This window comes from Salmo salar, chromosome 19, assembly GCF_965601325.2.
Source record: "Salmo salar chromosome 19, fSalSal1, whole genome shotgun sequence".
NCBI classification, from domain to species: domain Eukaryota; kingdom Metazoa; phylum Chordata; class Actinopteri; order Salmoniformes; family Salmonidae; genus Salmo; species Salmo salar.
Genome location: NC_138309.1, coordinates 46,295,949 through 46,310,182, shown reverse-complemented (window position 1 = coordinate 46,310,182; position 14,234 = coordinate 46,295,949). Strand labels below are relative to the sequence as shown.

The window sequence follows — 14,234 nt, the reverse complement described above, 5'->3', positions numbered from 1 at the left end:
GATTTCATTGATCAAACTCCACTTGAGAAAGCCAGCTAACCTTGTAACATTTTGGACTGCTGCCAGAACTCTTGCTTATTCTACCTACTTGTGTAAAGTAGAGTGAAGTTTGCCAGGATTTCTTATTGTACTAGGCCTACTGTACATTGTTTCAATGTCCACTGAGACGGATACAATGTTTCTAAAACGCCTGTAGAGTTATTACATGTCCTACTGAATTTTCACGAACATCCTATCTTCTTGTTTTTCTTCTTCTTGTTTGTCTTCTTCTTGTTCTTCGATGAGGTTTAATGGTGGTTGGCAATTATATGTTACCGCCATATATTAGATGCCAACCCTACACTCATTAAAACCCACAACCACATTCCACTACTTTAACTCCATCTGATCCTACTCCAGGCAAACGACCTGAGAGGACGAGACACTACCACTCAACACACCCTGTAACTCTTCTGAACTCAAATCTCATACCCCCAAGTACTTCTCTGCAGCTGCCACCACAACATCTATTTTCTGTGACTTACGTTCCACCTCTGCGGTACAGTTGATAACCATTGCTATGAACGCTCAGAAGCCAACCTTACTGAAGAATACTGAAGAATACAGTATATCACTTTGGCCTGTCCTTACTACTAACTGGGATCATCTCAGGATAGTTCATCCTTGACCCATCCTCCTCTACCTTTTTCACTGCCTCATCATACAACACCTTTGGCACTTCTCTGACCCTGGCCACCTCAACCTGCCTATTCTTCAATGGATACCGCCGATCCCCAGCAACATGTGCACCCCTACAGTTGACACACACAACTTCTTCCACCAAAACTACAGATCCCTCCGTCCCATGCCCTCCTGCACACTTCCCACATCTTGGAATCTCCCTCCTACACACTGCTGCGTCATGGCCATAAACGTGGCACCTGAAACGCAGTGGGTTCGGCACAAAAGCTGTAACAGGATAACTCGTATATCCTAACATGACTTTGTCGGGTAAAGACTCTGATTCAAAACTCAAAAGAACAGACTGTGTTGCCTCTGTTTCACCACGCTCCCCACCGGGTCTGCGTCGTACCAATCGGCGGGCGTCACAAACACAAAGAATTTTCAACTTTAATCGCTCCGCCTCCACACTTAATGCTACCCCAGAAATCACTCCCTTCAATGGCGCCCGATTTCTAAGAGCAACGTGTCATGACGTTGGCCTCTTTTGGTACAGAGAGGACAGTTGACCCCCTCCCCTTTGTACCATCCCCCAACCTACCTTCCCCCCCAACCCAGGTCCTGTGTGAAAGGGTTGTAAAAACTCTAAGAGGAGCGTCTCCTACCACATGTTTCATAGAGAGACAAAGGAAATTCTTCCAACTCATAGAATTGGAGAACCGAGCGACAGGTGTGTTCTGGAGAAGGTATGGAAGATTGGTGAAGAATCCAGCTACGAACAGGTCCGCTTGGTACAATTTTGTGATACTCAGAAGAGACAATATAGCCATATTACCATAAAACTGTTTATATAATAGCCTCAGCTTGAGACTTGCATCATAATGGTTGTATAAAATGTATTAATAAGGATAAAGCTATTTGTAATACATTGAGATGCTATGTACTGATGTTAATGTGATAGAATTGGATTTCTGTACCAAGCTTCACTCAGCCATCGGCACGCCCCCAAGGGACACAGACAGGACCAGGCGTCATTTGACACGCCTGTTCAAGGGTCACTATAAAACTATACCCTGAGCTACATTTCTCCAGACCAGGCCTCCACTCCATGGCCAATAGGTTTTACCATCCAATTCCTCTACTGAAAGTGAACTACACCACATGGTTAACTTTTAGACTATCGAGACCGACAGAATAAGAACAAGTCTTTGATATTAATTATTAGTCTGCAGCTAAGTAAATTATATCATCGAACGCGAAGACCAACGAAACATCCATTCTATAACGACATTAATGAATGTCGCTTTGAAAGATCCATTCTAACCGAGAGAGAGAGAGAGAGAGAGAGAGAGAGAACTCTTCATCAGAACGACGCTCGAACAAGGATCCCGACGACACATGAGCGTAAATATATATTGATTGCAATTGTTCCCGAATGAGCGAGCCTTCAATTGTCAATTGTTAATATTAATGAACTCTGTGTACCTTCTCAGCTGACCGTTTATGACCCATTGTCTAACAGACCAGTCATGCCTGTTAGCCATTAGGGCACATTACTATACCAATCCTTTGTGACGATAATTACTGTTTGTATGTTTTCTGTTAATTACTTAGTGTAGTAAATAAATGATTTTAAGACAATTGATGTATGGATGATTTTAGTAAAGACTGGGTTCGTGCAGATACAACAATTTACGACGTTTGGAATGAGACTGGACTCGAGGTAAAATACACCATTTAAACCAGAAGATAATCGGCCTATATTATAATATAGGAAAGTTATATTAGGAAAGTTATAACTTTGTAATCTGAATATTCTCCTTGGTGCCCCGATCTCCTAGTTAATTACAATTAAACGATTAATCAGTTTAATCGCGTGATAATAATTACAGGGAGTTAATTGATAAACATGTCTTCAGTTTAATGGTACCCCAAAGACACGACAAAAGCATGACACAGATCATGGCCCAAGTTACGTCGCATGGAGTGCCCGCTCCCTCTGATCTGAAGAAACACAAACAAACATCACAAGTCCACTTTGGGTTACCTTCACTTACTCAACAGCACCCACCATCTTTTCCACCCAACCTCAAACCACATATCAGCCAAAAGGCCTGCATCCACTTTCTTCAAAAATCTCACTCCCACTGGGCCAAACTCATCTTTATCATAACCATGTCCTTCAATGTAAGGGTCAGGCTCTGAGCTGCTCACCACACCTTCCACCACTTAAATCTCCATCATTCAATTCCATTTCACCTCCAGAACTCGGTCTGGTGCACAGCTCACTCTGTTTGCACTTGACCCCAGTCTTCTTCGACACACCATCTACCTCTCTTCCGCCATCTTCAACAGGCTCAACCTCTGCCGCCCTCACTCTCTTCAACCTCTTCTTAATCCTAATTTTCCTCCTCCATTACTCCCTCTAATATCCACCTTTCCATATCCCTGTCCCATATCCCTGTCCCTCTAATATCCACCGTCCCATATCCACCGTCCCATATCCCTGTCCCATATATCCCTGTCCCTCTTCTCCTGGCTTTTGCTAGTGGCCCAGTGTCATGCTGAAGTAACTCCATCTCATAATTAAGCAATAAATTAGAGGAGGTGGGTATATGGCCAATATACGTATATGGCCAAGGGCTGTTCTTAGGCACGGCCTTTAGCCGTGGTATATTAGCCATATACAACCCCTGATATGCCTTATTGCTATTATAAACTGGTTACCAATGTAATTAGAGCAGTAAAAATACATGTTTTTTCATACCCTTGGAATACAGTCTGATATACCATGGCTGTCAGCCAATCAGCATTCGGTGCTCGAACCACCCAGTTTATAATCAGAATAAGATCATGGTTGGTATACAAAGAGAAATGTCCCTCCTGAGCTGCACTCAGTAAAAACTTTCACATCCTATTTACGCTGTGACAGCGCAGTAGGCATATCAAATAGGGTGTTGTGGTCGCATGGCAGGTTACAGATGAGTAGCATTCTAACACCACCAAATGCACGGGAGTGTTGTGAAGTACTGAACACCAGAGCCATCTAGATAAATCTAGGAGGTGGCTCTATTGACTCATCAAAAGAATGTGAAGTATAAAGTAGGCCTGTTTTTTCACGGTATTGACACTAGAGGGTAGTGAATAGTCATACTAGACCTCACTGGCTATTGAACAATGTCGGCAAGGAGGGCTCCTGTTGCTATAAAAACAACAACAATATGGATCAATATTTTCTGACAATAAACAGAATATGATTCTACTTTGTATTTACTATGACATATACAGTGTTTTCGAAGCCAAGAGGTTGGTTCATGTTGAATTAACAGCATAGGCAACAATTCAGGGGTTACACTCTAAGAATTCATACCAGTGTTTGTTTATTGTTGTCCATCAGATAATAGTGTGTCTAAGAGTCGGATAATGGACTGAACTACCCTGTTTAGCAGTGCTTTGTTAAGACTACTTGACCTTGAGACGACTTGACATTAACTCATAAGACTAGAGATTTTACCATCTGTTTCATTAAAGATGAGCTTTAAAAAAAAATAATAGTATGATCCCAATCCATTGCAATCAATGTCTTTCTTTTTTCATGCGTTGCGAATAGCACCGATCACGCCCTCCAACCGTCCCGTCATGACTGTGACCTGCTGAGTGAACAGTTTGAGGAGGAGCAGGAGGCCAAGGCAGAGCTGCAGCGCCACGTGTCCAAGAACTGCAAGGATCGATGGTGGAAACGAGAAGCAGGTACAGGGAGTGAACATTTAATAACCAAGGACAGGAACAGAATTACGGACAGCGTCTGGACAGAGGAAACAGAAATGGCAATAATGCTGACACTGGGATGAAACAGACAGATATAGGGAAGGCAATCAAAACGTGAAGGATTCCAGGTGAGTCCAATGAGCGCTGATGAGCGTAATGATGGTGACATGTGTGCGTAATGAAAGGCAGACTGGCGCCCTCGAGCGCCAGAGAGGGAGAGCGAGAGCAGGCGTGACAAGGCCATTGTAGAGGTGGAGTGGACGCCTGTGAGAGAGTGGTGCTGCAGCACTCCCAGGTTAGTGTTGTTTCAGGCTGATTCTTGACCCAATACCTGTATGAACATATACTTATGTCAATTACAGTTGAGAATAAGTTTTTCCTGAATTTCCTCAAGTTGAATAACTTGTGTTTCAGAATATCAACCTGATGAGCACAAAGAAGAAGCTGAATGCTGACCTTATGCACGTTATGTCTGGCGTGCGAAGGGTTTCGTCCCATTGTATTTATTTATTGTTTTTGTTCACGGTGATTTTTATTATTAAACTGCACCGTTGTAACAGTCTTTGCTCTCCTGCGCCTGACTTCTCTGCCGCCAGTACGCACGCATTACACCCAGTAAAATACTACTTGAATAAAAGTATTTGGTTTTAAATATACTTAAGTATCAAAAGTAAAAGTGTGAATAATTAAAAATTCCTTATATTAAGCAAACCAGACGGTACAATTTTATTTTATTTTTATATTTACGGATAGCTAGGGTCACACTCTAACACTCAGAATTAATTTACAAACAAAGCATTTGTGTTTAGTGAGGGGGCAGTAGGGATGACCAGGGATGTTCTCTTGATAACTGTGAATTGGACCGTACTTCTGGGTGTTAGGGAAAATGTATGGAGTAAAAAGGGTGAAATACCACAGTGTGCCATCACAGCAGCAAGATTTGTGACCTGTTGCCACAAGAAAGGGGCAACCAGTGAAGAAAAAACACCATTGTAAAAACAACCCATATTTATCTTTATTGTTCCTTTTGTACTTTAACCATTTGCACATCGTTACAACACTGTATATATACATAATATGACATTTGAAATGTCTTTATTATTTTGGAATTTCTGTGAGTGTTTACTGTTCATTTTTTTTGTTTTTTTTTTTAACTTTTGTATATTATCTACTTCACTTGCTTTGGCAATGTTAACATATGTTTCCCATGCCAATAAAGCGCCTTGAATAGAATTGACAGAAAAGGAAGCGAGACATCCCACTCGCAAGTTTTTTCTGGTTCAAATACAGTCAATGAACAACGCAGACCAGACCCAGCTGCTCTTGCATTGATGTCTATAGGAGACCCACCCATTTAAGCAGATCGGAACCGTCACCATGTTTTTCAATGGTCAAGGGCCTCGGTAAGACATCTTTATTTATCCACCATCTTTGATAACTCACGTGCAAAAACACTAGCGCGAGTACCGGGTTATGTCTTATAAAAGCGCAATTGGAATTGAAGGAGCGCAGACTTGTCTGGATTTCGCGAAAGGGAGTTCACACAAGTAGAGAATCTCCCGTAGGTACACACACTCAGAGAACATCTGCGCAGAGTTAAGGATTCTATTGCCTAATGTTGGATTGTTGCCATTGATGCGCTAACTAATCAACATTACAAGTTATACAATAAATTATACTCTGAAAGAACTAAGTGATTCTCGAGGAGGGGGGTCAGTCTGTGTGAATTTAGGAGCGGACCCGACGTTTTCCCAGAGAAGATAACGATGTCTGGCTCGTATTGCAAAAGTTTATACTCCTTCAGCGGGGACCAACATCAGCAGGGTTTGACTTTCGAAGTGGGAGAAATCATAAGGATAGTTCATCCGTTGCCTGGCGGCTGGTGGGAAGGAGAGCTGGATGGAGTCAGGGGATGGTTCCCGTCGAGTTATGTTCAAGTCTTAGAGGTAAGTCTAAATGTCCACTCTCAGCAGGGCTGGATTCCCGAACGTGCACGTAAGGCACTGAGGACTGCATGACTGCTCATTCCTGACACATTCCACTGGAAACTCAGATCCCCTGCCTGTGTGCCTGTGTCTGTCTGTATGAGTACGCATGGCAGATCACTGAGGAAACACGCTACTCTGTCACAGCAGGGTCAGGCGCACACTGGTGTGGTATGCAGGTGAACACTGTAGGTGGTCATTGTAAATAAGAATTTGATCTTAATAACTGACTTGCCTAGTTAAATAAATAAAAAAAGATATATATATAAACACAGGGTTCACAGGAGAGCACGAGAATCATTGGCAAAGGACAGTGTCTTGAATCAGGTTTTTAGCCAAGAGCAACATATTTCATGTTCAATCACACACATATGTATATGCTCATAAAAACCAATGAGGAGATGGGAGAGGCGGGATTTATAGCACCTCACGCTTCACAAATAAAACCAAGTTTTATTTTAGCGTCTGCATGCACGCGAGCAGTGTGGGTGCAATGATTGAATAACATGTATGTGTAAATGTATTTTGCAATGCTCGGCATGCGACGCGAGTGGTGTGGTCAGCATATAAGATCACCATGCGCAATGCCAAGCGTCGGCTGGAGTGGTGTAAAGCTCGCCGCCATTGGACTCTGGAGCAGTGGAAATGCGTTCTCTGGAGTGATGAATCACGCTTCATCATCTGGCAGTCCAACGGACAAATCTGGGTTTGGCTGATGCCAGGAGAACAATACCTGCCCGAATGCATAGTGCCAACTATAAAGTTTGGTGGAGGAGGAATAATGGTATTGGGCTGTTTTTTATGGTTCGGGCTAGGCCCCTTAGTTCTAGTGAAGGGAAATCTTAATGCTACAGTATACAATGACATTCTAGACGATTCTATGCTTCCAACTTTGTGGGAACAGTTTGGGGAAGGCCCTTTCCTGTTTAAGCATGCCAATTCCCCCTTGCACAAAGCGAGGACCATACAGAAATGGTTTGTTGAGATCGGTGTGGAAGAATTTTACTGGCCTGCACAGAGCCCTGACCTCAACCCCATTGAACAGCTTTGGGATGAATTGGAACACTGACTGTGAGACAAGCCTATCGCCCAACATCAGTGCCCGACCTCACTAATGCTCTTGTGGCTGAATGGAAGCAAGTCCCCATAGCACTGTTCCAACATCTAGTGGAAAGCATTCCCAGAAGATTGGAGGCTGTTATAGCAGCAAAGGGAGGACCAACTCCATATTAATGCCCATGATTTTGGAATGAGATGTTTGACAAGCAGGTGTCCACATACTTTTGGTCATGTAGTGTACGATATACATTTACATTTAAGTCATTTAGCAGACGCTCTTATCCAGAGCGACTTACAAATTGGTGCATTCACCTTATGATATGACCCTCAGCTACACGATTTAATCCATCAAATTTACCCTGAAGATTCAACCCTGTGGAAAGCTTCATGCACCATTGACCTCAGTGAGAAGACCGTCTGGTGGGGGAAATGGGGCTGCTACAGGCTATATATCAGCAGCCTTTTCAAAATGTGATTTGGCCTTTAGACATAGTCACTAACACTGGTATGGCAGATGCACACTATAGAGAGCAGGCATATTAATGACACTACGCTGTCATTGTAATAATGCATCTATTAAGATACCATTAGAGATGCTATGGATCCATTTCATTAACCTTCAATAATGTGGTTAGGACCTGTTAACACGTTCATGAAATGCTTATAGACCTGTAATAAAAGCGTTATATATAGTTAGTCAAAGTAAATCGTTACCATACAGTCATATACATCCTATATTCAGACCAAGGTGTATTTAATGACAGAGTCAGGGGAATGTGTGTTGTCAGCCCTGGCATAGTTTACAGTGCTGTGCTTTCATCTACATCTGAGACACTTTCCATTGTCATCTTCAGCAGATGAGGCTTTGTTCTCCAAACATGCTATTCTTCTTCACACTTTGATGAATCATTCAACAGAAAACTCGTCATCAGGCCTGCTCAGATCCTCAGATCAGACCCTCAGATCCACACCGTCCCCAGGAACCTCCTTGTGTAGATAGATACTGCCTTCATTTTTATCAAACTAATCATATTTTATGATGAGATGTTCATAACAACTTTAACTTTCAGATTTTAACCTTGTGCTGTTGTTATGGAAGCTGGAGAAGGTGTAGTATAATTGGACCCTGGAGGCTCCTTTCAGATAGAGAGTACATGGAAGGGGATGATGGTGATAATAAGCTATACGTTTCCTGTTACTATGGCAGTGATCACTGAGTGAGGGATGACAGCTGTGTTTGATTGAGGAACTGTTTGCTTCCTTTTTACTTTCATTTCCCAGTTCACTGATTGGCTGAGAGAGAGAGGAAATGTGGTTGTCATTTAAATCAAATCAAATCAAATTTTATTGGTCGCATACACATGGTTAGCAGATGTTATTGCAAGTGTAGCGAAATGCTTGTGCTTCTAGTTCCGATGAACAGTTGAAGTCGGAAGTTTACATACACCTTAGCCAAATACATTTAAACTCAGTTTTTCACAATTCCTGACATTTCATCATTGTAAAAAATCCCTGTCTTCGGTCAGTTAGCATCACCACTTTATTTTAATAATGTGAAATGTCAGAATAATAGTAGAGAGAATGATTTATTTCAGCTTTTATTTCTTTCATCATTTTTGGAGAGGACATTTCTCCAAAAAGTATGATCTTTCTCCTCATGTGCAGTTGCAAACCGTAGTCTGGCTTTTTTATGCCGGTTTTGGAGCCGTGGCTTCTTCCCTGCTGAGCGGCCTTTCAGGTTATGTCGATATAGGACTCGTTTTACTGTGGATATAGATACTTTTGTACCTGTTCCTCCAGCATCTTCACAAGGTCCTTTGCTGTTATTCTGGGATTGATTTGCACTTTTCGCACCAAAGTATGTTCATCTCTAGGAGACAGAACGCGTCTCCTTCCTGAGCAGTATGGCGGCTGCGTGGTCCCATGGTGTTTATACTTGCATACTAGTGTTTGTACAGATGAACGTGGTACCTTCAGTCATTTGGAAATTTCTCCCAAGGATGAACCAGACTTGTTGAGGTCTACACATTTTTTCTGAGGTCTTGGCTGATTTCTTTTGATTTTCCCATGATGTCAAGCAAAGAGGCACTGAGTTTGAAGATATGCCTTGAAATACATCCACAGGTACACCTCCAATTGACTCAAATGATGTCAATTAGCCTAACAGAAGCTTCTAAAGCCATGACATAATTTTATGGAATTTTCCAAGCTGTTTAAAGGCACAGTCAACTTAGTGTATGTAGACTTCTGTCCCACTGGAATTGTGATACAGTGAATTATAAGTGAAATAATCTGTCTGTAAACAATTGTTGGAAAAATTACTTGTGTCATGCACAAAGTAGATGTCCTAACCGACTTGTCAAAACTATAGTTTGTTAACAAGAAATTTGTGGAGTGTTTGAAAAACAAGTTTTAATGACTCCAACCTAAGTGTACAGTCATGGCCAAAAGTTTTGAGAGTGACACAAATATTAATTTCCACAAAGTTTGCTGCTTCAGTGTCTTTAGATATTTTTGTCAGATGTTACTATGGAATACTGAAGTATAATTACAAGCATTTCATAAGTGTCAAAGGCTTTTATTGACAATTACATGAAGTTGATGCAAAGAGTCAATATTTGCGGTGTTGACCCTTCTTTTTCAAGACCTCTGCAATCCACCCTGGCATGCTGTCAATTAACTTCTGGGCCACATCCTGAGTGATGGCAGCCCATTCTTGTATAATCAATGCTTGGAGTTTGTCAGAATTTGTGGGGTTTTGTTTGTCCACCCGCCTCTTGAGGATTGACCACAAGTTCTCAATGGGATTAACCTCTATGGGCAAGGCGGGACGAATTCGTCCCACCTACGTAACAGCCACCTGAATTCAGTGGCGCGATTTTTGAATCGTTTGAAATACTATTACTTCAATTTCTCAAACATATGACTATTTTACAGCTATTTAAAGACTCTCCTTAATCTAACCCCACTGTCCGATTTCAAAAAGGCTTTACAACGAAAGCAAAACATTAGATTATGTCAGGAGAGTGCCCAGCCAGAAATAATCAGACACCCATTTTTCAAGCTAGCATATAATGTCACAAAAACCCAAACCACAGCTAAATGCAGCACTAACCTTTTATGATCTTCATCAGATGACACACCTAGGACATTATGTTATACAATACATGCATGTCTGTTCAATCAAGTTCATATTTATATCAAAAAACAGCTTTTTACATTAGCATGTGACGTTCAGAAAAAGCATACCCCCCGCAAACTTCCGGGGAATTTACTAACAGTTTGCTAAATTACTCACGATAAACGTTCACAAAAAGCATAACAATTATTTTAAGAATTATAGATACATTACTCCTCTATGCACTCGATATGTCCGATTTTAAAATAGCTTTTCGGATGAAGCACATTTTGCAATATTCTAAGTACATAGCCCAGCCATCACGGCTAGCTATTTAGACACCCGGCAAGATTAGCCTTCACCAAAATCCTATTTCCTATAAGAAAAATGTTCTTACCTTTCCTGTTCTTCGTCAGAATGCACTCCCAGGACTTCTACTTCAATAACAAATGTAGGTTTGGTCCCAAATAATCCATCGTTATATCCAAATATCCTCTGTTTTGTTCGTGCGTTCTAGACACTATACGAATGGTAAATAACGGTCGCACGCATGGCGTGACAAAAAAACGTCTAAATATTCCATTACCGTACTTCGAAGCATGTCAACCGCTGTTTAAAACCAATTTTTATGCCATTTATCTCGTAGAAAAGCGATAATATTCCGACCGGGAATCTGCAATAAGCTAAACAGCCGAATGAAATTTCTCCACGGGGGCGAATCGTGCACGCGCCTCATTCAATGGTCCTCTGATCGGCCACTTGGATAAGGCGATAATCTGTTTCAGCCAGAGGCTGCATCGTCATCGTTCTGGTTTTTCCCTGGTTCTGAGAGCCTATTGGAGCCCTGGGAATTGTCACGTTACAGCTAAGATCCTTACTCTTCAATAAACAGATGCAAGACGCACGACTCCTTGTCAGACAGGCCACTTCCTGCATGAAACCTTGTCAGGTTTTTGCCTGCCATAGGAGTTCTGTTATACTCACAGACACCATTCAAACAGTTTTAGAAACTTTAGGGTGTTTTCTATCCAAACCTGAACAATAATATGCATATTCTAGCTTCTGAGTTGGTGTAGGAGGCAGTTAAAAATGGGCACATATTTTTTCCAAAATTCTCAATACTGCCCCCTAGCCCAATCAGGTTAAGGTCTGGGGAGTTTCCTGGCCATGGACCCAAAATATCGATGTTTTGTTCCCCGAGCCACTTAGGTATCCCTTTTGCATTATGGCAAGGTGCTCCATCATGCTTGAAAAGGCATTGTTCGTCACCAAACTGTTCCTGGATGGTTGGGAGAAGTTGCCCTCGGAGGATGTGTTGGTACCATTCTTTATTCATGGCTGTGTTCTTAGGCAAAATTGTGAGTGAGTCCACTCCCTTGGCTGAGAAGCAACCCCACACATGATTGGTCTCAGGATGCTTTACTGTTGGCATGACACAGGACTGATGGTAGCGTTCATCTTGTCTTCTCCGGACCAGCTTTTTTCCGGATGCCCCAAACAATCTGAAAGGGGATTCATCAGAGAAAATGACTTTACCCCAGTCCTTAGCAGTCCAATCCCTGTACCTTTTGCAGAATATCAGTCTGTCCCTGATGTTTTTCCTGGAGAGAAGTGGCTTCTTTGCTGTCCTTCTTGACACCAGGCCATCCTCCAAAAGTCTTCGCCTTACTGTGCGTGCAGATGCACTCACACCTGCCTGCTGCCATTCCTAAGCAAGCTCTGTACTGGTGGTGCCCCGATCCCGAAGCTGAATCAACTTTAGGAGACGGTCCTGGCACTTGCTGGACTTTCTTGGGTGCCCTGAAGCCTTCTTCACAACAATTGAACCGCTCTCCTTGAAGTTCTTGATGATCCGATAAATGGTTGATTTAGGTGCAATCTTACTGGCAGCAATATCCTTGCCTGTGAAGCCCTTTTTGTGCAAAGCAATGATGACAGCACGTGTTTCCTTGCAGGTAACCATGATTGACAGAGGAAGAACAATGATTCCAGTGCCACCCTCCTTTTGAAGCTTCCAGTCTGTTATTCAAACTCATTCAGCATGACAGAGGGCTCTCCAGCCTTGTCCTCGTCAACACTCACACCTGTGTTAACGAGAGAATCACTGACATGATGTCAGCTGGTCCTTATGTGGCAGGGCTGAAATGCAGTGGACATGTTTTTTGGGGGATTCAGTTCATTTGCATGGCAAGGAGGGACTTTGCAATTAATTGCATTTCATCTGATCACTCTTCATAATATTCTGGAGTATATGCAAATTGCCATCATACAAACTGAGGCAGCAGACTTTGTGAAAATGTATATTTGTGTCATTCTCAAAACTTTTGGCCACGACTGTATGTAAACTTCCGACTTCAACTGTATGATATGAGATGTTTAGGACAGTGTGGTTGAAGATAACCACTCCTAACTTCTCTGTCAGTAAAGTGCTACCTGTTGTCCATATGGTCTTTATATACCAGTATAACTCTGGTGGTCATGACAACCTAACTGACAAACAGCAGTGGTCCAGGGCACAGTGAGTCCTGGATCATAACATTGAGTCATCAAGTCAAGTGATTGCTGACTAGTGCCAAACTAAATGAGATGGAGGAAGGGATTAGTTCAAAAGGAGAGAGGGAGAGATTCTCAATTGATAATTGGGCAAAAGTCTGTCCTCTCCTCGACTCCTCCGTACTCCTTTCCTACGTGACCCGTAAACCCGAAAGTTGTCACCATATGTAGCCTAGGAGAGTGTCAGTTTGTTATTAGGAGAAGAGAAAACTGTCCTGTGATAGCCTCCTCTCGCCGAGGAAGCACAATTGTATCCTCCCGGAAGCTAATGCGGAAGTGTTTTAAAATCTGCCACACCCCCTTTGAATCAGATGTTGTTTTCTCAGCGGAGAAGAGCACACATTTAAAAAACGATACTTTACTTATTGTTTTATCTATACAATGTCTCGCACAACTAGCTACATCTATTTTTTCCACTTTACACATGTATTTTGAGATTCCTCATCTGTAAATATGTAATCTGCCTGATTACGCACAAGTGGAGTAGGAGAGTCTCATTTCATACAAGCGCATTGGTTTCCACGTTTCTTCTCTTCCTCTCTTTGATTGTCTTTGACCTTTTTCAAATGTAGTAGAGGACAGGATGGAGGAGAGGACGCTGTAACAAGGCCTCCTAGTAGGAGGGGGTGTGTAGGAATCAGGAGCAGAAGAACAGAGAAGTTCCAGTGGCACACAACTTTTAAACAGGCGGTCCCGAAGGCACAATACAAACACATGGGAAAAACCGCACAAACGTAGTCGCCACCCACAGGGAATAAATTGCGCACACGGAGGAGAAACCTCGACTCCACAAACAAAAGCGCGTAAGCACACGGTAAACATATACCGAATAATAAACGAAACCCCGTGGTGCAGGCACACACCCCTTACAAACAAAATACACAACAAATAATCCCGCACAAAGCCTAGCCTGCAGCGGGGTGTATATAAACCCACCGAAATCAACTAAACTGAACACAGGTGTGAAAAAACAGACAGACACAAACGAAAAGGAAAATAGGATCGGTGGCAGCTAGTAGGCCGGCGACGACGACCGTCGAGCACCGCCCGAACAGGGAGAAGAGCCACCTTCGGTGGAAGTCGTGACAGAC

At 42.5% G+C, this 14,234-nt stretch overlaps 1 protein-coding gene across 1 annotated transcript in view; it reads left to right on the top strand.

The window, feature by feature from the left end:
* The first annotated feature begins 5,955 nt into the window (after positions 1-5,955).
* The window catches only part of LOC106578854 (growth arrest-specific protein 7), a 111,807-nt gene continuing 103,528 nt past the window's right edge, over positions 5,956-14,234 (top strand). The window contains exon 1 of the mRNA XM_014158079.3: positions 5,956-6,374. Coding sequence (XP_014013554.1) covers positions 6,195-6,374 — 180 coding nt within the window. The 5' untranslated portion in view covers positions 5,956-6,194. The remainder of the gene's footprint in view (positions 6,375-14,234) is intronic.